The sequence below is a fragment of the Trachemys scripta genome, chromosome 2 (genome assembly GCF_013100865.1).
Source record: "Trachemys scripta elegans isolate TJP31775 chromosome 2, CAS_Tse_1.0, whole genome shotgun sequence".
Taxonomy (NCBI): domain Eukaryota; kingdom Metazoa; phylum Chordata; order Testudines; family Emydidae; genus Trachemys; species Trachemys scripta.
In genome coordinates this window covers 78,214,584-78,238,612 of record NC_048299.1, presented here as the reverse complement: position 1 = coordinate 78,238,612, position 24,029 = coordinate 78,214,584, and the positions used below count along the sequence as shown (strand labels likewise).

At 41.6% G+C, this 24,029-nt stretch overlaps 1 protein-coding gene across 2 annotated transcripts in view; it reads left to right on the top strand.

The window, feature by feature from the left end:
• Positions 1 to 24,029, top strand: part of LIMD1 (LIM domains containing 1) — a 58,949-nt gene that overhangs the window by 14,232 nt on the left and 20,688 nt on the right. For both annotated transcript variants that reach the window (XM_034760972.1, XM_034760971.1), the window contains one exon: positions 1,607 to 1,708. In XM_034760972.1, coding sequence (XP_034616863.1) covers positions 1,607 to 1,708 — 102 coding nt within the window. The remainder of the gene's footprint in view (positions 1 to 1,606; positions 1,709 to 24,029) is intronic.

Here is a 24,029-nt window from a genome sequence, read left to right as displayed (position 1 = left end):
ATGGGACCTTCATTAGTAGACTTCTTTGTGGAAGGCCGTGTCCTTTTTTTTTGCCTGCCCAAACTGTTATATACAGAGCAATAATAATAAAACACTTTCATTTTTCACTAAACAGCTAGGTAAACGCATCTACAAATTACTTGCCTGGGGCTACATTGTCCCTCTAGGCACAGGGCTGACCAAAGGGCAATGCATAAACCACTCTGCCCCAAGAGACATCATGCTTCAGAGCTATTCCTCTCTGGCTCTTGTTTGCTTCTTGGAGGGGGGAGACGGTAAGTTACTGCAGCCCTTGAAAGGATGTTTACTCCTCCCCCTGGCCTGGCCAGCTACTCTTGCCAGTGAGAGGGAGTAAAACCAAGTCTCTGCATCCTCTTTGACCTCTTGCTTGCCATGGGGAGTGTTTGGAGAGCGGGGGTGCTGCTTCGCAACAGAGCTCATCTGGAGATCTGTGTTGGTCTGTCTTGGCTGAGCAATAGGGTGTGGGGGTTACTCCCCCGTATTCTCCTGCTTGAGCGAGTAAGACAAGGACGCAGGCTAGTCCTTCTGGTTTGCAAAGGTTGCCCCCACCACCCTCACAGTCAGCGCATTCAGTTTCATTTTACATTTCCTCTGTAATAGCACGCTGAATGTGGGTGGATTTGTGCTCCAGCTCAGGCTAGCCATCGTAATTATGATCATCTTATTCAGAGCCAACAGATATAGGTAGAGTTTTGGCTCCTAAAGCTAAATCTGTGTGTGCATGCACTGGCTGTTCTTCATTCCACAGGCAATTCTGAGAATCAAGTCCATACTAGCTATTCTGAGAATCAAGTCCATACGAGCTTACTTGTATTGCCAGCAAACATCTGTTCCACCAGATGGAATTGTTTTAAATGATCTGGGGGAGAGGGGGGGAAGGGGGGAGGAGGATCTGGCCCGGAATACATGATATGTAGATAATATTCACATGGAGACTTCCCTTTCAGAAGGTATCTGGGAAAGGGAAGAGATGTGGATTTGATGTTTAGTCTAGGGGCTGGATTAGTGGGCAGTCTCATGATTTTTATGTTCATCAGAAGTGGTAGTAAACTGAAAGAGATGAAGATTTAAATTGATTAATTAAAGGGGAATCCTAGTTTCCTTAAGCCATTGTGGCAATCAAAAGGTACATTCTACACTGAAGTAGTGAAAGCTATTTGTCATTGAACAACCAAACAAGTTTCACTACCTTCAAGCCTTTCCACAGTTTTCTTTTTTATAGTGTGTGTGAGGTGGTTGGAAAGGGTGGGTGTGGGGAGGGAAGGGCATAAGTCTAGGAAACTGGGTCTTGAGATAATCTTTCACATTATTTACAGTGATGTGCACTCCACAAATCTGATGATAGCATCAGCCTTTAACAATAGTTTGCAAGGGGTATAATACTGAAATCGCCTAGCTTCCCCTGCTATGATGACTGTGTCTAACTTCTGCTGTTCTTTAATCGAGACGCACATATTAATGAGCCAGTGCTTCTGGCGCAGGTAAAGATTCTCTGCAGCTAGGCCATCTCTTTCCTTTACGTGCACTTGTCATGTTAATACATTCTACCTCTGATCTCTCTTCTTTGTCATTATTTCATTTTCAGGAACCTGTGTGAAGTGCAGCCAAGGTGTGTATGGAGCAAACCAGGCTTGCCAAGCCATGGGGAATCTCTACCATGATGGCTGCTTCACCTGTGGAGCATGCAGTAAGTGTGTCTTTGCCTATATAGTAAAGGGAAACATTGCATACACATGGTAATGGAGCTTTACCGCCAATGGGTTTTCAGATCGTTTCAAAACATATGGTGTAGTTATTTATTTACATGGCAGGTTGTATGTACCTGATGGATTCTGTTGCAGCTCAACTTTTTCACATTAGTTCTAGCATGTCAGTTAGATTAGGTGTTCTGGGTTATGCCTGCCTTCTACTATATGGTATGTAAAGCAAGATAAAGCCCTGTGGGTATTTGTAAGTGCCTGTTATCTACCAGTGCAGCTGTATCTTATGCACGGAACTTCATAGACCTAGAAGACTATATGCAGGAATGACTGGGGAAATTCCATGGCCTGAGTTGTGTATGTCAGACTAGATGATCCTATGATCCCTTCTGGTCTTAAAATCTCAGTGTCTCTAAGACAGATTCCCTGCCCAGAAGACTATACAATCTGAGGACCAGATATGAGAGCTCTGCATGTGAAGGGCTAGCAGGATTGGGTACTAAATTAAATTATGTATAGCTATAGGCATCATAAAGTAAACACAGCTTTTTAGAATGGGAGCTAATTTGCCTTCTAACGTCACTTTGTCTCAGTCAAGTTTTTATATCCCTGACCTGGTTATTAAACTGGTTTCAGTTGTGCCCATGCTATGTCTTGTTATGTTACACAGATGGCAGGATATATGCTGCACTTCCATAGTACGACTCATATGTATGTTGGTTCCCAGAATGGATTAGGAATTGAAATGACTGACCATTGCCATTTGGAGATAAATGGGCCACTATGAAGAAATAATGGAACTACTGTCACTATTCATAAACCCTGCCCTCTACTCTCTGCCTCCTCTCTCCCACACCCATGTTCATGCCTTTTCTTTAACTCTGCTCCTTCCTGTGTACCAGGCATATTTGCTATCTTCCTATAAATCCCTCCCCAAAACCCATGTGTCTTGCCTTGCTTCCTGCCATAGACTTCACAGGACTGGAAGACGACTTTTACCCTAAGAACTCGCCTTCACTAACTCTGTAGTATGTAACAAAAATACTCATCTCTTTTAATCCTCATCCCTGCTTTTGCAACCCCCTTCCGTTGTCTAGTCTCATGTTCCATGTTTGTTTGATTTAGACTGTTAAATTCTTTGAGTGGGGATAGGGAGCCACAATTTGCTTTATTTTAATAATCTCCATAAAGTGCTGTGCAAAGTTATGGTGCTAGTAGTATTTTGACTACGAATAATAACAATAATAGCTTTGCACTTCTAAATACTTCCTATCTGAGGCTCTCCAGAGTGTTTTACAAACACTAATGAACTAAGCTTCACAATGCATATGGAGAGGCAAGTAATTTATAGGGCTGTCAAGCGATTAAAAAAATTAATTGTGCAATTAAACAATAATAGAATACCATTTATTTAAATATTTTTGGATGTTTCTATATTTTCAAATATATTGATTTCAATTACCACACAGAATACAAAGTGACAGTGCTTACTTTATATTTATTTTTTACTACAAATATTTGCACTGTAAAAAACAAAAGAAATAGTATTTTTCAATTCACCTTATACAAATACAGTAGTGCAATCTCTTTATAATAAAAGTTGAACTTACAAATGTAGAATTATGTACAAAAAATAACTGCATTCAAAATAAAACAATGTAAAACTTTAGAACCTACAAGTCCACGCAGTCCTACTTCAGCCAATTGCTCAGACAAACAAGTTTGGTTACAATTTGCAGGAGATAATGCTGCCCATGTCTTGTTTAAAATGTCACCTGAAAGTGAGAACAGGCGTTCGCATAGCACTGTTGTAGCCGGCATCGCAAGATATTTATGTGCCTGATGTGCTAAAGATTCATATGTCCCTTCATGCTTCAACCACCATTCCAGAGGAAATGGGTCCATGCTGATGATGGGTTCTGCTCGATAATGATCCAAAGCAGAGAGGACAGACGCATGTTCATTTTCATTATCTGAGTAAGATGCCACTAGCAGAAGGTGGATTTTCTTTTTTGGTGGTTCGGGTTCTGTAGTTTCTGCATCTGAGTGTTGCTCTTTTAAGACGTCTGAAACCATTCTCCACACCTTGTCCCTCTCAGATTTTGGAAGGCACTTCAGATTCTTAAACCTTGGGTCAAGTGCTGTATCTAGCCTTAGAAATCTCACATCGGTACCTTCTTTGCGTTTTATCAAATCTGCTGTGAAAGTGTTCTTAAAATGAACATGTGCTGGGTCATCATTGAAGACTGCTATAACATGAAATATATGGCAGAATGCGGGTAAAACAGAACAGGAGACATATAATTCTCCTCCAAGGAGTTCAGTCACAAATTTAATTAACACATTATTTTTTTGATGAGCATCATCAGCATGGAAGCATGTCCTCTGGAATGGTGGCCAAAGCATGAAGGCGTGTATGAATGTTTAGCATATCTGGCACATAAATACTTTGCAACGCTGGCTACAAAACGCAAATGCCTGTTCTCACTTTCAGGTGACATTGAAGCAGGCAGCATTAAGAAGCAGGCAGACATAAGAAGCAGGCAGCATTATCTCCCGTAAATGTAAACAAACTTGTTTGTCTTAGCGATAGGCTGAACAAGAAGTAGGACTGAGTGGACTTGTAGACTCTAAAGTTTTATATTGTTTTGTTTTTGAGTGCAATTATGTAACAAAAAATCTGCATTTGTAAGTTACTTTTATGATAGAGATTGCACCACAGTACTTGTACGAGGTAAATTGAAAAATACTATTTCTTTAGTTTATCATTTTTACAGTGCAAATATTTGTAATAAAAAATAATAATATAAAGTGAGCACTGTACACTTGGTATTCTGTGTTGTAATAGAAAACAATACATTTGAAAATGTAGAAAAACATCCAAAATATTTAATACATTTCAATTGGTTTTCTATTGTTTAACAGGGCGATTAATCGCAATTAATTTTTTTAATTGCAGTTAATTTTTTTGAGTTAATCATGTAAGTTTATTGCGATTAATCGACAGCCCTCGTAATTTGCATTAGCTCCATTTCACCGATGGAGAAACAGGCCCAGAAAGACTAAGTGACTTTCCCATGAACACACAGGAAGTCTATGGCAGAGCTAAGACTAGCACCGTTCTCTTGATTCTAAAGCCTGTGCTCTGTCCATTATATATCCCTGGAGTTGCTAGTATGTATTTAGAAATGTAGCTCCTTATGGTGTATTTTGCAACAGTAAAAACCACACTGTGCATTTGCATAGCTGGAGTTTTATTTTCCAATAGCGAGGTCTGGCTGTCCTGAGCTTCCAGAATTACCACTGTGCAACTGTTGCTCAATAAATATGGACATTATATCATCATTTTAGAGTTACTTGTATCCTATTAATAAGGAGACCGGCATTAGAGGCTTAAAAGTAGTTATTTCTATTTCTATTTCTGTTTACATCTGTTCTAGCCCAGTGGAAACAGGAATCGGGGTTAAGCCATTTTCCAAATGTGCTGCAGGGTGGGCTTGCTTTTGTCCCTCTGGACTGTAAGAGTGACTATTTGCTTCAACTGCTGATCCTAAAATGCAGGCCTTTTTATTTTCAACATGTTTCAATGCAAGATAAAATTATTTGCATTTCAGAATAGACCATGTAGGTGGATTTATCTATGCCTGGAATCCAGCAAGGGATAGACTGCTTCTACCTGCCTATGCTGTAGCCAAACACTCACCCTGGACGGGAATCAGTGCAAAGGATTTCATATGGAAAGCTACTAGTGGGAGCCCTCACTAAAATATATTTCCGCATGTGGGGAGACCAGGGCATCAAACCCATAATTCCAAGGCCACATTTTCACATGTTATGCATCCAGTAGCTATTCACTTGCTTCAGCAAGCAGATAGAAACTTTTATTTTCTTACTAGAACTTAATACACTACAGGAAACACGTTCTGACTAATGTCAAAAATGAGGAACGTAACAGATCTCCAGAAATCCATTTGCTTATACTAGGAAATGTAATAGACTGGCATTCCTGTCTTAGTCTGGCTTTATGCCAGATGTTATAATTAGATACAATCAGCTGACATAGACCTGTAGTTGCCTGTGATGTATGATTTACACATGGTGAGCTTAATCCTTTCCTCATTTACGCCAGTGCATCCCCATTGGTTGGGAGCAGAATTTGGCCTATTCCGTGCGTATAATTCTGCACTAGTAGATAGGCAGCATTGGCCTTGGGTAGGGTTCTGTTCCGCTGTCCATGTAGCTATCATTAGAGGGATTTAGTGATAGGCCCACAGAGTGAGAAGGCTGTGCCCCTTAGTTATTCAGCCGGATTCACCCCTTAGTTCTGCTAGCACAAACTGTTGGAAGTCAAATGGAGGGCATGCCCGTTGGTGAGAGACATAATGACGCAAGCTGCCTGCGATACTTGCTGTGCTGGAGAGAGCTAGCCATTGTACCCCACAAAGCAAATGGAACCAGGAAGGGCTGGGCCAGATGGAAGATGTGCTGAATCAGCACAACAATAAGGGCACCTCTGCTGGTAGGGGACCAGGAATATAGACCCCCCCCCTTCCCTTCCTCCCCCGCCCAGTGTGAACCCTGAGGCTGGGGGGCCATGGGTTCCACTGTCTGCCTTTCCTCGGGGTGAAAAGATGCTGCCCATCCATCCAGCCTCACAGGTGCCAGGGGTGAATCCGGTTCATTTTCTTTCAGCTGCCCACATTGGATGGAGTTTCAGTAAATTCCTACTGCTTGGTTGCTTGCCGTAGGTGTAGCTCTTCTTATTTTTTATTTTTATTTTTTTAAGAATCTTTATTATACCTTTGGGGGGTGTTTGATTTTTTCCTTTCATGCTAGTCATCAGCAAACAAACAAAACTGGACATGCTTTGGAGGTCAAAGTAACTACTTCCCTGGCTGATTTGTTGTAACGGAGGAAAGGAAACACACTTTAAACATTACATGTTGTTGCTAACGTAGTTCCATTCTCTTTCCTGTCTTAACACTCATTTTAATTCAGAAGTATTAGCTCTATTTTTTCATGTTTGTTTTGGTGTTTCTGTTTGTTAGTATTTTTGTGTGCATTGCTCAGAATTATTTTAGAATCAATAAAAAGTTAAAGAGATTTTCAAGGGCCTTTACATCACCAAATATAAACATTAATCGTGTTCTTAGCCATTCTAGAAAAACAAGATTGGCCTGTTCCTGCTCCCATTGAAGTCCATGGCCAAACCCCTATGGACTTCCGTGGGAGCCGGATCAGACCCCACTGAAACAGATTCTGTTCCCAGTTTCACTTGTATAAATCTGGAGTTTGACCACTGTCTTCAGGGGAGTTATCCTGGATTTATACAAATGTAAGTAAGAGTATAATTTGGCTCATTTTATACAGTATAGCAGTTACTCAGTAAAACCTCAGTCCTGTATGCTGTGCTCACTTAAATAGCATTTGCTTGGACGACTCGCGTGAATATAGTTATGTATATGCTCTAGTGTTTGCAGGGTTGGGTGTAGTAATGGTATTTAAGGGGAACTCTTGGAAGCAGGCCCTCAGAGGAGGCTTGTTCACACACACGCATCCTACAAACCTCAAAGCTGCCAAACAAACTTACACTGGAAGAAATTCACATTTAGAAAATGTCTACAAAGCAGTTTGGAGGTGTAATTTCCAGCTCAGTGCTCAAGTAGATGTAGGAGCACTAGCTCTGTTTGAGCTAGCATGCTAAAAATATCTACCTGCCCAAATTCAATCCCACCTGACCCCCTGGGTACGTATTCTGGCAGCAAGCTGGAGCCACCGCAGCCACACTGCTATCTGCCCCTGCTGGGAATTATACCTCCAGCTGCTATGTAGAGATGTCTTTAGCTCCAAAATGTAGGCACAAAAAGCTACTTCATCAATAACTTTCTTAGCATGCTTACATATTGGAGTGATGAGGTGTAGCTGTATGTTTTGTTGGTATGCCTGGGATTCTGGGGGTTCGCACAAGTTTTGCTGAATTCTGTTTCTGAAACAGGCCTCTATGGATTGCACTCTCTTAATGGATCTTTCAGATGGTTTGCTTTGTCCTGTCTTGCTTTGCAGTTATTGGTAAAATGTACCTATAAGGACTTTTTTCCCCCCTTCTGTTCTGGTCCCTGGCCTGTAATGGTGCAGCTTAAACTATTTCTGTCCATTATTCACTGTGTTGACCACAATTCAGATTAAAGAAGTATAGCTCTGTCATCAAGACAGGGATAATGTATGCCTTCCTGCACACTCTCTGTGCACCATACCATCATACCACTGCAGTAGATTGTAGGAAACTTTCAAATGCCAGTAAAATAAATGTTTGGCGGGACCATATTGTCTGTCTAGCTGCAAACCATGTGTTTGAACAGAGTATGTGGAGATGCTGGCTTCTCTGAACAGAAAGAAGTTAGACTGTCTGTAAGGTCAAGTGGAGTTCATCTTGGATAACATCCAGTAAAAACTGTCATCGAGAAGTCAAGATTGTCCATGGTCTCAGTCCTAAAATTCTGCTGGGATGGAATGCTGAATCTCTGCACTAAAATAAATTAAATAAATAGAATTACTTATTAAGATAAAGCTCATTTGTCAGCCAAAATTCCAGATAGTTATATTTGCTGTCTCATTAGTTTCATTTTAGCAATGATCTCTAATTTTGCTCATGGCTGGATTTCTGTCCAAATGTTTTTTGGTTTCCCAGACATGAAAGACTCAGAGAGCTTTACCAAGAAAAGAATAGACCTAAGATATTTCACAGTGCTGATTTTACTAAGTCCTATTTCCTGATATACTGGCATTGTGGTCAGTGAGAAATTATGTGGGAAAGCAGTTGGATGGGGCTATGTACACATTACAAGGGTCAGTTGGCAGAAAAAAAATCAGCAACTTTAACTGAGACACTGGGAATAGTATAGAGAAAATTTGGCTTTTGAGATAATCATTCTAAATCTGTTGGTTTTAATTACTTTGGCACAAACTAGCACATTTAGTTCATTGATACAAGAACATGTGTGCAAACAGAATAGTTTTTAGTTGATAAAGCCCATAAACCTTTAGGCAGGCAGTTTTTTGCCTGTTCAGTATACATATCTGCCTTACGTTAAACCTGTGGAGGTATGTCAAAAATACAGCCGTTTCCTGCATGCTCATGGTGTCTGCTTGCTTGTTGTTTTTAGTCTATAGACCAAACATTCTCGGTCATCAGTTAGTTAAACATTAACCATTCAGCCTGCTATGCAGCTGCTGTGCAATAGTTACTCCCATTGTATGAAAAATATCTATGCACATATAGTTTGTGCTGTGTATGCTCAAGACAAAAAAAAAAAAAGGTATTTCCATGTAATAAGTAGGGACTTTAAAAATATTTCACTATGAGTGTGTGTGTGTGTGTTCGTGTTCCTCTAACCTATTGTGTCAGTTTGGTGCTTTTTAAACCCTGATGTGCCACAAGTTTGATGGTTCTAGGTTTATAGGACCTCAGACCCTTCTAGCTCTGGTCCCACATTGCCATTGCTGACACATTTTAGAACATATTGCTCTTGTATTTGAGCTGTATGAGTTCTGAGGTCCTCAGAGGAAATAAGACAAAAAAGGTAAAAAGGATGCACAAGAAATGAGTAATGGAAATTGTAGGAGAGGAAGGAAGTCAAAAATAGAAAACTGGTAGTGGGGTGGAGAGATGTTCAAATAGTAGATCAAAGCAGAAAATTCAAAATGAGGGTCAAAGATCAGATCTTCTATTGGAAATGAACGAGACTAGTGTGTCTTTATCAAATGGCAGAATTTGACTCTGTTTATCTCTTTTTAAAACCTGGGGTGAACATAATGTTTGTGAAAGGGGGAAAGGTTACTAGCACTAGGTTAGAATCACTGGCCTGGCTATCTAATTTCAAGCTCTCTCTCTACTGCATGTACAGCACCCATTGCAAAGGGGCCTTGGTCTTGCTTGGGACCTCTAGGTAATACTATATTACAACTAAACAATAATTATATTTGTAAGCTTCCTTGGTCTGCCAGTGCACTTGATCCTAGACGACATCCCTGTCCATCCAGTGCTGGGCCTCCCTTGAGCATACTGCCAGTGGTACCAAATGTACATGTGTGGGGTTTTTTTGTTTTTTTTTAAATGCGAACCAAAGGCAACTAGGCTATTAGAGCCAAATTCAGCTTTGGGTACGTGGCATATAGCAGGGCTGAATTTGACCATATAAGACCGCCAAATTAACTTCCAGTTGTGACAAATGTACCTGTCTCCAGATGGGGAAGTTTTAAGCATCAATGAACATCTCCATCAAGGGACATCTTTTTAATAAAATTACCAAAGCAAAAACTATATAGTACGTAGTATCAGAGGGGTAGCCGTGTTAATCTGAATCTGTAAAAAGCAATAGAGGGTCCTGTGGCACCTTTAAGACTAACAGAAGTATTGGAGCATAAGCTTCCGTGGGTCCATGTCCACTTCATCAGACGCAAGAGACACCTTGCGTCTGACAAAGTAAGCATTCACCCATGAAAGCTTATGCTCCAATACTTCTGTTAGTCTTAAAGGTGCCACAGGAACCTCTGTTGCTTTATATAGTACATAATGTAACAAAAAGCAAAAAGAACCTCAGTAGAGCACAGGAATTCAAATAACATCAGAAATAGTCTTGGGGCGGGGGACATCAGTGAATGTTCCAACCCCAACTTAAACTGCCCCTTATCCTCTCTGCTTCCTGGCAAGGGACCACCACCATGTGCCACAGGAAACATAGCGTATGAATCACAGAAGTACAGCTTTTGTTGCATGATGATATAACCTGCTCCCATCCAGTTGGCCTGTTGCAGGTACAGAAGGACTTCAGGGCATTATTGCTAAGGTGAGTGTGATGTACAAGACCTTGGCTTGACGTGGCTTTTACATTGAGTAATACGCCCATACTCCCAGGATGTGAGAAGGCTGGGGCTTCAGCCCATAAGTAATGGTTGGGTTTGATGCTTACAGGCCAGTGTGTGGAGTTTTCTGAAGTGTGTGTGTATGAAGGGAGGGGTAGTGGTCTGCAATTGAAGTTTAAATATGAGGCCTGGTTAGGGGAAGATGAAAGCTGAGATTGGAGCCTTTAATTGAATATACCTCCACGTTTTCTGATGTTTAATTTTAATGTTAAATTATATTCTTCTAATGTGTGCTTGTTTAAAGAAGATATGTCTACAAGTTTTTCTCTGTTAAAAGGTTCATGGGGTAGGAATTTCCTTAAAAAGTTTGAGAATATTTATAAATTTTCTAGCTACAGTTCAGTATTCACTGAGACCTTCACGCACCCTCAGGAACTTGAAAAATTGATCTCTAATAACTCAGTGTTTCCACTCAACGTTAGTAAAAATTGCCTATTTTACTTCCACTGAGGGCAAATGCATGAAACTATAACTTTTTAGTACAAGCCAATGGAACGATACTACTGAGTGGTGGGGTTTTTTGTTATGAAGGATAAGACTTTCCCCAAAAAGTGAAAAAGAATTTTCTTTGAAGCTTACTATCTCAAAAACTCCTCATCCAATTAACCTCAAACTTCCCCGCACAGGTCAACCTGTGGAACTCTTTGCCAGAGGATGTTATGAAGGCCAAGATTATAACAGGGTTCAAAAAAGAACTAGATCAATTCATGGAGGATAGGTCCATTAATGGCTATTAGCCAGGATGGGCAGGGATGGTGTCCCTAGCCTCTGTTTGCCAAAAACTGGGAATGGGCAATGGGATGGATCACTTGATGATTACCTCTTCTGTTCATTCCCTTTGGGGTATCTACCATTGGCCACTGTCGGAAGACAGGATACTGGGCTAGATGGACCTTTGGTCTGATCCAGTATTGGCCGTTATGTTTTCAAAGCAATTCTTTTCTGGCTAGATTTCACAATTTGAGAATGTTAAGGGGAAAAGGAGCTCCTCCCCTCCTCTCCCACCCAAATAAAGTTAGAGCACTGTGGGTTTAGTCAGGCAGATAGTGGAAGCTGTGTAAACAGCCTTATGTATCGAATCACAGACATGGTTCTACTGTGTCTTTGGTGGAACAGAACATCCCTTTCTAGTGGAGGGAACAGAGAGAAAGAGAGACTGAGTGTTGTGTACAAAAAGGTGCCTCAGCAGGGATTCTGCAGTTTGTAACACTCTGTTCCCAGTGTGAGTTGCCTTATCTATAAACTACGGTGCTATTGCGGTATATGGTGTATGAGTCCGTTAAAAATAAATAAATAAAGTGGAGGTGGGGAGCTTATTGCGGAGATCTGCCATAAGCAGAGAAGAGGCTTTATTTATGGTGTCGTGGCTAGTTGTGGTTTCCTGCGTTTGCGTCTCACACCTGTGGTTGTAATTAAACAGTGCCTGCCTTTCAGTTCCCATGTGCTCCAGCTGGAGCGCATGTTTGTGCTCGGAGGCATCAGACCCCTTTCTCCCACATTATTTTTTGCTGACCCATTTGTTTTCTGAGTAGACGGACAAAGTTTTGCAATTTTTACAGTGCGCTTTTTGAGGCCAAATGATTAAATGAGAGAGAGGAGACGGAGCAATTTACGAGTTAAGTGTTATTGGTATGTATGTCTTTAAAAGTGTCTTGGGGTGTAAGGATAGGCATTTCTGAGAAGAAACTGCCTTATCAGCTCAAGCAAACCTGCATCAAACTTTCCGTAACTTGGGCTGAGATGCCTGCCAGGTGAGAGAACCCTGAACTCACCCTGACTTGGGGTAGATTCAGGTTTCTAGAGGAACCTTTCATGTAACCCTAGTTCAGAACTGATTTGAAATAGTAGCTGAGTATTCTGGGTCAGCTTCTCTGCTGCATCTAACCTCCAGTGAGCACGGCAGAGGCTGGAAGCCAGCTATCATAGAAATGTCGGGCTGGAAGGGACCTTAAGAAGTCACCAAATCCAGCCCCATGTGCTGAGGCAGGACCAAGTAAACCTAGACCATCCCTGTTAGGTTTGTTCATCCTGTTCTTAAAAACCTCCAGTGATGGGAATTCCACAACCTCCCTTGGAACCCTATTCCAGAGCTTAACTCCCTTTATAGTTAGAGTTTTTCCTAATATCTAACCTAAATCTCTCTTGCTACAGATTGCCCATTACTTCTTGCCCTACCTTCAGTGGCCATGGAGAACAACTGATCACAGTCCTCTTTATAGCAACCCTTAACATATTTCAAGACTGTTATTAGGTTGTCTCCCCCTCTCCACCCCCCCCCCCCCCCCATCATCTTTTCTCAACACTAAACATGCCTGATTTTGTTAACCTTTCCTCCGGGTTTTCTAAACCTTTTATCATCATTCTTGTTGTTCTCCTTTGGACTATCTCCAGTTTGTCCTCATCCTTCCTAAATTGTGGCTCCCAGAATTTTGGACACAGAAGTCCACGTGGGGTCTCACCAGTGCTGAATAGAATGAGACACTTACCTCCTGTGTCTTACATATGACACTCCTGTTTAATACAGTCCAGAATATTAGCCTTTTTCGCAACTGCAACAAATTGTTGACTCAGATTCAATTTGTGATCCACTATATCCTCCATATCCTTTTCAGCAGTACCATCACCTAGCCCAGGGGTTCTCACCACAAAGTTTTTGGTGGCCTCCGAGTGTGGCCACCAACTCTTGCTGGTGGCCACTATGACAGTTTTTCCTAAAACACTTAATAAATTTAGGAAAAACAAATAAATATGCACATGTAGATGTCCAAATCATAGTAATTTATTTATGTAGGGTTTTTATTTGCAGACTCAATAATAAGAATAATGTACAATTGTCGCTCTTCTTTACTGGACCTAAACAGAATAGAAACACAAATAAGGTGTTTTGTATGTTCTTATCTTTTTTGTTATTGTTTCTTTTGTTTTTTTGGTTGTGGTTTATTTTTTGTAGACTTGCTAGCTAAGTCTACTCCTGTGAAAAGTGATATTTGTATGTTTTCACAGCAGCAGACTTGTTAGCTAGCTCTGAGGCAGTGATGAGTGATATTTACAAACATACACATACCACTTTTCACAGCAGTCTTACTCAGCCCTGGGAAGCCGGGGGACAAATTAAGCCCTGGATGGGGAGGTGGGTAGGGAGACAGTGGGGACCAGGGGTGATGGGGTGGATGGGTGAGGGGATGGGGGCAGCAGTGGGGGCCAGGGATGGTGAGCCCAGGGAAACGGAGCCCACCACTGTGCAGCCAAAACCCAGAGCCCAAAGCCCCACGGTCAGAGCCCCAGGCCTGAAGCTGGAAGCCTGAGCCTCACTGCCCCCGGGAAGGTGGGGAACTCACACCAGCTATTTGTTCCTCTGGCGCTTGTGGCTCCAGAGGGGGGAGGGCCCAACCCTTCTTTGTAGCCCCAGGGGAGGAAGTGCTGATTTGCCTCCACCCCCAGTCACTGCCCAGGAGACTGTGGCCGCAAGAAAAGCCTCTGGTGGACGCATTTGAGAAGCGCTGATCTAGCCAGTTATTCCCCGTTTTGTAGTTGTCTGTCTGATTTTCCTTCCTAAGTGAAGTACTTTGCGCTTGTCTTTATTCAATTTCATCTTGTTGATTTCAGACTGATTCTCCAATTTGTCAAGTTTGTTTTGAATACTAATCCTGTCCTCCAAAGTGCTTGAAACTCTTCCCAACTTAGTGTCATCTGCATATTTTATAACAATACACTCCACTCCCTTATCCAGTCATTAAGGAAAATATGGAATAGAACTGATTTCTCCCCCCCCCCACACACACACACACACAGGACCCCACTAGATACGCCCTCTCCGTTCGATAGCGAACATTGATGACTACACTTTGAGTACAGTCTTTCAACTGGTTGTACACCCACCATATAATAATTTCATCTAGAACATTTCACTATGAGAATGTCTTGTGGGACTGCGACAAAAGCCTTATTAAAATCAAGATATATCATGTCTACTGCTTCCCGCCCATCCACTTGGCCCATAACCCTGCTAAGAAAGGGAATTAGGTTGGTTTGGCATGATTTGTTCTTGACAATTCCATGCTGGCTATTCCTCATAACCATATTATCCTCCAGGTGCTTACAAATTGATTGTTTAATAATTTGTTCTAGTATCTTTCCAGATACTGAAGTTTGGCAAACTGATCTATAATTCCCTGGGTCCTCCTTGTTCCCCTTTTTAAATATAGTGTGTTTGCCCTTCTCTAGTCTTCTGGGACTTCACCCGTCCTCCATGAGTTCTCAAAAATAATTTATAAAGGTTCCAAGATTGCTTCAGCTTGTTCCTTAAGTACCCTAGGATGAATTTTATCAGGCCCTGGTGACTTGAATACATCTAACTTATCTAAATATTGTTTAAACTATTCTTTCCCTATTTTGGCTTGCATTCCTTCCCCTTTGTTATTTAATATTAATTGTGTTTTAGTATCTGGTCACCATTAACCTTTTTCGTTAAGACTGAAGCAAAATAGAACACCTCAGCTTTCTTGATGTCATCAGCTCTCCTTTCTCACTTAATAGAGAACCTGTACTTCCTTCCTGTTTCTCTTGCTACTAGTGCAGGGGTTGGCAACCTTTCAGAAGTGGGTGTGCCAAGTCTTCATTTATTCACTCTAAAGTGGGGGAGGGATAGCTCAGTGGATTGAGCATTGGCCTGCTAAACCTATGGTTGTGAGTTCAATCTTTGAGGGGGCCACTTAAGGATCTGGGGCAAAATTGGTCCTGCTCTTGAAGGCAGGGGGGCTGGACTCAATGACCTTTCAGGGTCCCTTCCAGTTCTATGAGATAGGTATATCTCCATAAGTTAAGGTTTTGCATGCCAGTAATACATTTTAACGTTTTTAGAAGGTCTCTTTCTATAAGTCTATAATATATAACTAAACTATTGTTGTATGTAGAGTAAATAAGGTTTTTAAAAAGCTTCATTTAAAATTAAATTAAAATGCAGAGCCCCCGGGACCGGTGGCCAGGATCCAGGCAGTGTGAGTACCACTGAAAATCAGCTTGCGTGTCGCCTTTGGCACACATGCCATAGGTTGCCTACCCCATCCTAGTGTATTTAAAGAACCGCTTCTTATTGCCTTTTATGTCCCGTGCTAGGTGTAACTCATTTTGATCCTTAGCCTTTCTGATTTTGTTTCTACATATGCTTGTGCTATTCTTTTGTACTCTTCCATAGTGATTTGTACATGTTTCAAGTTTTTGTAGCATTTCTTTTTGATTTTCAGGTTATTAAAGAGCTCCTGATGGATCCATACTCTCTTACTATTCTTCCTGCCTTTCCATCGCATCAGGGTAGTTTGCAGTTGTGCCTTAATACTGTCTCCTTGAGAAACTGCCAGCTCTCCAGAACTTCTTTTTACCTTAGCTTTTCTTCATGTAGGACCTTACCTACCAGGTCTCTGAGTTTGTTGAAGTCTGCTTTTTTGAAGCCCATTGTCTTTATTCTGCCTCTCTCATTACTTCCTTTCCTTAGAAAGGAGCTATCCTCCCCGATTCTCTGCCTGGCCCGAGGCACAGGTTAGAGCATCATAAAAGTGGCTCTAGCATGTGTAGGGTGACCAGATGTCCCGATTTTATAGGAACAGTCCTGATATTTGGGGTCTTTTTTTTTATATGGGCTCCTATTACCCCCTACCCCAGTCCCAATTTTTCAAACTTGCTATCTGGTCACCCTAAGCATGTGGCATCTGGTGATGGTACCCAAGGTATCATTCGTCAGCAGGGGATTGCTGGCGTTCATTGTGCTTCCCTGCCTCTGAAACATCCCCTGCGCAAGGGGCTGCCGGGGGTGTGGTGTAGGACCTGGGGGAATTCCGGCTAGAGGTTTGCAGCCAGTCTGTGCTCCCTTTGTGCTGCCTGAGTGGCATGAAGGGAGCAGAATGAGACAGACAATCTGAGTTTTACTGAGGGAAACAAAAAGGAAATAGGAACTGCAGTTTTACCCCATGGCTCCCAGGCTCAGCAAGGAGCATCCGTTGCTCTTGGCTCTTTAATTCTTAGAATGCTGGCATTTTCCAGCCAGCCACGTGGATCATTAGGAGGTTATAGCCTCTATGAACTTAAATCTTTTGCGTTTAAAAAAAAAATCTGCCAGCTGTAATTACAGTAGACGGTTGGTTTTATAACTGTAGAGCTATGTTAAGATGGATAGACTTCTAATAATACACATTGAGATGAAAACTTTTGTGGTGCACAATAACTTTTTACCTTTGAACAGGGACTTGTAATCCTGGTTTCCTTTTAAACCAGCATAACCACTGATGCTAATTAATGAGAAACCAATTTAAAAAGTCTTTGGACAAAATTAAACTCTCAGCTTCTACGGAGGTCTAGGGCAAATCTCCAATTGGCCTCTGTGGGAGCAGTAGGAGATTCAGAGTTTTATAAAGATATAAACTTTAAAGTGCAAGATCCGTAATGTGAGACTATAGTGGCCAAAAAACATTAGCATCCTGGAAGTTATGCCTGACTGTATGGTTACTACCAATTGCAGAACAAAGAGTGCTTGTTGGAGCATAAAGATACTACTGACACAGTTATAAGTAGTACTGACGCAGTGCTTAAATACCATGGTGACAGTCATCTGATAGGTCCCATAGCTAAATGGATTAGATATCCTAGATAGGACTGACGAATACATAGAGGTATGAGGATCAAAGCTCTTATTATGGGTAGGACTGAGAAATCCTATAATAACCACCAGAGATGGGATGGTAGAGGTGTGGAAATATTTTAATTGTCTACTACATTTTTGCCAATAACCGAGTGAAGTGATGGTGAAATATTGCCAGAAGCCAGCAATTCAAGCCAAAGATCATTATAGTATTTAGTTTTCAGAGTGACAACCCATGAGTTAAACATTCTAATGGGGAAGCAAGGGCATCATTTCAGCAATCATACCAATGGAATCTCAACAGTATTTGAGACATGGATTTTTAAAAGAAAGAGTTGGAATGAAAAATTACATCGAGCTTTCTGACCTCTTGAACTGATGTCAGTTTTAAGATGTAGTACAGTGGTTCTCAACCAGGGGTACGTCAACTCATCTAGATGTTTGCCTAGTTTTACAACAGGCTACATGAAAAGCACTAGAGAAGTGTGTACAAACTAAAATTTCATACAGACAATGACTTGTTTATACTACTCTATATACTATATCAGTATTTCTTAACCTGGGGAGGGGAGGTTGTGATTTATTTTATAATTATATGGTAAAAAGGAGAAAGGAAGCAATTTTTCAGTACTAGTGTGCTGTGACACTTTTGTATTTTTATGTCTGATTTTATAAGCAAGTAGTTTTTAAGTGAGGTGAAACTTGGGGTACACAAGGCAAATCTGCCTCCTGACAGGGGTACAGTAGTCTGGAGAAGTTGAGAACCATTGATATAGTATGCAGCAGAATCTTAGAGTTACGAACAGCTCAGGAATGAAGGTTGTTCGTAACTCTGAAATGTTTGTAACTCTGAACAAAATATTATGGTTGTTCTTTCAAAAGTTTACAACTGAACGTTGACTTAATACAGCTTTGAAACTTTACTATGCAGAAGAAAAATGCTGCTTTTAACCATCTTAATTTAAATGAAACAAGCACAGAAACAGTTTCCTTACTTTGTCAAATCTTTTTTTTTAAACTTTCCCTTTATATTTTTAGTAGTTTACGTTTAACACAGTACTGTGCTGTAATTGCTGCTTTTTGTTTTGTTTTGGGGTCTCTGCTTCTGCCTGTTAGTGTACTTCTGATTCCAAATGAGGTGTGTGGTTGACCGGTCAGTTCATAACTCTGGTGTTCATAACTCTGAGGTTCTACTGTATAAGGCCCCGATCCTACCACTTGCTGAAATGACTTCAGTGGGGCTTGTGCTCCACAAGACCCTTGTGCTGAGGTGCATGAGGAGGACCCAAGAGTATAACTTTTTGAAAGGCTTTGCTTTATTTGAAGTTTGCATACTATTCTTGCTACTTATGGACCACAACACATTGACTCAGTAAAATAAAATGAGTCTTCTAAGTAAGGCTGTCGATTAATCGCCGTTAACTCACGTGATTAACTAAAAAAAATTAACTGCGATTAAAAAATTAATCTCGATTAATCGCACGTTAAACAATAGAATACAAATTGAAATGTATTAAATTTTTTGGATGTTTTTCTACATTTTCAAATATATTGATTTCAGTTATAACACAGAATACAAAGTGTACAGTGCTCACTTTATTATTTTTTATTACAAATATTTGCACTGCAAAAATAAAATAAAAAATAGTATTTTCCAATTCACCTAATACAAGTACTGTAGTACAATCTCTTGTATCCTGAAGGTGTAACTTACAAATGTAGATTTTTTTGTTACATAACTGCACTCAAAAACAAAACAATGTAAAACTTTAGAGCTTACAAGTCCACTCATCCTACTTCTTGTTCAGCCAATCGCTAAAACACACAAGTTTGTTTACATTTACGGGAGATATTGCTGCCTGCTTCTTATTCACAATGTCACCTGAAAGTGAGAACAGGCGTTCGCATGTCACTTTTGTAGCTGGTGTTGCAAGGTATTTATGTGCCAGATATGCTAAACATTCGTATGCCCCTTCGTGCTTCGGCAACCATTCCAGAAGACATGCTTCCATGCTGATGTTGCTCATTAAAAAAATAATACATTAATTAAATTTGTGACACCATTCTCCCCCAAGGAGTTCAATGTCTCCTGCTCTGTTTTACCTGCATTCTGCCATATATTTCATGTTATAGTTGTCTCGGATGATGATCCAGCACCTGTTTGTTTTAAGAACACTTTCACAGCAGATTTGACAAAACGCAAAGAAGGTACCAATGTGAGATGTCTAAAGATAGCTACAGCGCTCGACCCAAGGTTTAAAAATCTGAAGTGCCATCCAAAATCTGAGAGGTATGGGGTGTGGAGAAATCTTTAAAAGAGCAACACTCCGATGTGGAAACTAAAGAACCCGAACCACCAAAAAAGAAAAACAATCTTCTGTTAGTGCCATCTGACTCAGATGATAAAAATGAACATGCATCTGTCCACTCTGCTTTGGATCGTTATCAAGCAGAACCCATCATCAGCATGGACCCATGTCCTCTGGAATGGTGGTTGAAGCATAAAAGGACATATGAATCTTTAGCACATCTGGCACGTAAATATCTTGCAACTCCGGCTACAGCAGTGCTATGCGAACGCCTGTTCTCACTTTCAGGTGACATTGTAAACAAGAAGCGGGCAACATTATCTCCTGCAAATGTAAACAGACTTGTTTGTCCGAGCAATTGGCTGAACTAGGACTGAGTGGACTTGTAGGCTCTAAAGTTTCACATTGTTTTATTTTTGAATGCAGTTATTTTTTGTATATAAGTCTACATTTGTAAGTTCAACTTTTATGATGAAGAGTTTGCACTACTGTACTTGTATTAGGTTTCAGAGTAGCAGCCATGTTAGTCTGTATCCGCAAAAAGAACAGGAGTACTTGTGGCACCTTAGAGACTAACAAATTTATTTGAGCATAAGCTTTCGTGGGCTACAGCCCACTTCATCGGATGCATAGACTGGAACATACAGCAAGAAGATATTTATACATACAGAGAACATGAAAAGGTGGAAGTAGCCAGTCCAACTGTAAGAGGCCAATCAATTGAGATGAGCTATCATCAGCAGGAGAAAAAAATCTTTTGAAGTGATAATCGAGATGACCCATAGAAGGTGTGAGGATACTTAACATGGGGAAATAGATTCAATTAGCGTAATGGTCCAACCATTTCCAGTTTCTGGGTCATCTTGATTATCACTTCAAAAGTTTTTTTTTCTCCTGCTGATGATAGTTCATCTCAATTGATTGGCCTCTTACAGTTGGTCTGGCTACTTCCACCTTTTCATGTTCTCCGTATGGTATAAATATCTTCTTGCTGTATGTTCTAGTCTATGCATCCGAAGAAGTGGGCTGTAGCCCACAAAAGCTTATGCTCAAATAAATTTGTTAGTCTCTAAGGTGCCACAAGTACTCCTGTTCTTTTTGTACTTGTATTAGGTGAATTGAAAAATATTATTTCTTTTGTTTTTTTACAGTGCAAATATTTGTAATTAAAAATAAGTATAAAGTGAGCACTGTACACTTTATATTCTGTCTTGTAATTGAAATTAATATATTTGAAAATGTAGAAAACATCCATAAATATTTAAATTAGTGGTATTCTATTGTTTAACAGCACGATTAATCGCGATTAATTTTTTTAATCACTTGACAATCCTACTTCTAAGAAGTAAGAGTCAAATTTTTAAATGTGGGCATATGAGTTTTGTCTATTAGACCTGTCGTGTGCTTCTGGTATATCTATGGTTTCTATTGGTGCCTGGAAAAAATGCACATGTATCTATTGCGCCAAGTCTTACACTCCTATACACAAAACAAGCAGTAGGGAGGATGGGTAGCCTTGTGGTTTAAGGTACTGGCCTGGGACCAGAGATATTTCAATTCCTAGCTCCACCATAGATTTCCTGTGTGATGTTGGGGAAGTCGGTCTCTGTGTATCAGTTAAATGGGGACACTTCCTTATCTCACAAGGATGTTGTGAGGATAAATCCATTAATGTTTGTAAGGTGCCTGGGTCCTTCGATGACGAGAGTGGTAGAAGTCAGTAAATAGTCTGCCTTGTTTGCATATGCAGTTCCCTGATCTGTGTGTACACGTGGAGGTTCCGTACATACAATTGCTGCATGGATGTTTTTATGGGTGCAATTTATGTAGTCACTTTTGAAAAATTTCACATTACATTTCTGCCAGATGTTTAGAGAAAAAGAAGGTTAGGGTGAGGTGAGAGAGGAGCTAAAAATAAAATAATCACCCCTGTCCCTTCCCCAAAAGCAAAAATAAATACATTGATTTTTATTTTCCTGTAAAGCGTTCATGGGAATAGCACCTCTTGTGCATCTATCCAGTTCAAATTTTGACAACCGAATTATAAATACCTTCCAAAGGGGCTTATCATCCTGCTAAATGAGCTTATAAAGAAAACATTGACACAGAACATAAACTGTGACCATCCCCCTGGGGATTGCTGTAATAAATCTTGACTGCAAGTGTCAGGGGGGTTAAAAATACACATGCCTGTAAAATGTGTTTTGTCATTGTCAAAGAATGACTGTGGCAGCAATTCAACCTGTGTCCCTCTGTTGCAATGGGTATCGCTAGCACACGGGTCAGGGCCTTCATCCAAAAACAGGCACAGCTTTACTGCCTTTTCCCCTCCTCCTCCCCAAGCTGTCTTTATAGAGATACATTAGATATAGCTGGACAGTCATTTGGACATCTGCACATTTTGCTATGCTACCGTGTGTGCTAGCTTGTAACTTATTTTTTTAAGTTGAATGTTTCAATTCTTGTTTTTTTAATTAGCTGTGTAGGTCCAAACCCTGACACCTGTACTCTGGCAAAACTGCTGTTGAAATCAGTGGGCAGTTTTTCTGAGTAAGGACTGCTTGTTTTGGCCTCTTGTTAAATTGCTCATGAAGCTACTTGGCAATCACATTCTAAATAATCATTAGTAGCTGAAGTATTGTCTCATTACAGCTCTATTCCGTTCCTCATCTCCCCACTGACCAAACCCGCCATCAAAATCAGTGCCTGTGTAGGACAGATCTGCACACAAACTGGCATCCAAATGACTGAATTGGTTGTAATCTACACCTTGTCTTATTTCAGTATAGTCAGAGTATGGGCATTCTTACTGTGGAATCAGTGTTCTCTTTTGATTTTGCTTAACTCAGTAAAATATCAACTTAAGCACAACAGAAATTGGGCGTTTTTGTCCTGAAATAAGGGTGTCCACACAGAGACTTGCCCCAGCATAACACATGGTGTAGATTAAAGCCCATTTAGTTATTTGGGTGCCAGCCTGCGTGTAGACATAATCACTGATTATGCCATCCTTTTCTCTGGGGTCTTATTGGGCTGGTGAACGATTGCATACCAGTGCTGCTGTTCTGTATTTCATTTCCTGGGACAGGTTTGCTTAGAAAAAGTCATGATTTACTGAGAATGTTTTAAAAATGATGGACCAGATAACTGCTCTTAGAACCCGTAGTGCGTGTGGGAGGTGGAGTGCTGGAGTGGCTTGGAAGGAGGTATGTCTGCCTATGCAAAATGCTGCCAAGGAGCTGGAGAGAGCACACTGAGCAGCAACTCCTGCTGCATCTGTGCAACTGATGTAGTGTGTGTTCCCACCGGTGCTGCCCTCTCAGAACTGAGTGGTGCCTGGTGAGGGACCAAGACCAAATCCCCTCTTAAACAGCTTCTGCAGCTCCCCCTCATGTAGCTCCCCTCATGTAGCTCCAGTGGCAATGCTGGCACCTCCGTCTCCACCACCTGCAGCATTATGACCACATCTTGCAAGGGAGCTCCCTGCACCACCATCTGTTTCACCCCCAGTGCACCTCTGCAAGGCAGCCTAAACCTACAGTGGCTATTCTTCTGTCTTGTGCAGCAGATGTTTATGCTGTGGGTGTGTCTGTGACTGCTGTATGCAGGGAGAATGTTAACACTAGGAGAAAGTTTGGGTTTTTAGTGGGTTGGTCCTCCAGTCAACAAAGACTGCTTGTTAAGGAATCATAGCAGTGGTTTGACGTGTCATTGTTTCATAATGTCCCATGTTACATATATTGCAACTTTCACTGGCCTTGAAGTCTGCTATAGTACATATGTTTGTATGCTCCATGCTGCATTAGGGTTACCATACGTCCTCTTTTTCCCGGACGTGTCCGGCTTTTCGGCACTCATACCCCTGTCCGGGGGGAATTGCCAAAAAGCCGATCATGTCCGGGAAAATGGCAGCTCTGCTCCTCCTCTGACTCTTAGGCTCTGTTTAAGAGCCGAGCTGCCCGAGCGCTATGGGCTTCAGGTAGCCCCCTTGCCTCTGGACCCCAGCCGCCGGCTGGGCACTTCCCCTCCTGGGGGCTGCCCAAAGCCGGTAGCGCTGGGGCAGCTCGGCTCTTAAACAGAGCCAAAGAGTCAGGGGAGGAGCAGAGCCTCCAGCCGCGGCGGCTCTGCTCCTCCCCGACTCTTCAGCTCTGTTTAAGAGCCAAGCACTACGGGCTTCGGGCAGCCCCCATACCTCCGGACTCTGCGCCGCCGGAGCCCGGGAGGGGAAGTGCTCGGCCGGAGGCGCAGGGTCCGGAGGCAAGGGGGCTGCCCGAAGCCCAAGCGCTACCGGCTTCACCGTTTGCCGGGCAGCCCCCAGACCCTGCGCCCCCGGCTGGGCGCTTCCCCTCCCGGGCTCCAGCTGCGCTGGGGAAGCGCCGGCCGGGGGCTCAGGGTCTGGGGGCTGCCCGGCAAACCGTGAAGCCGGTAGCGCTCGGGCAGCCCTTT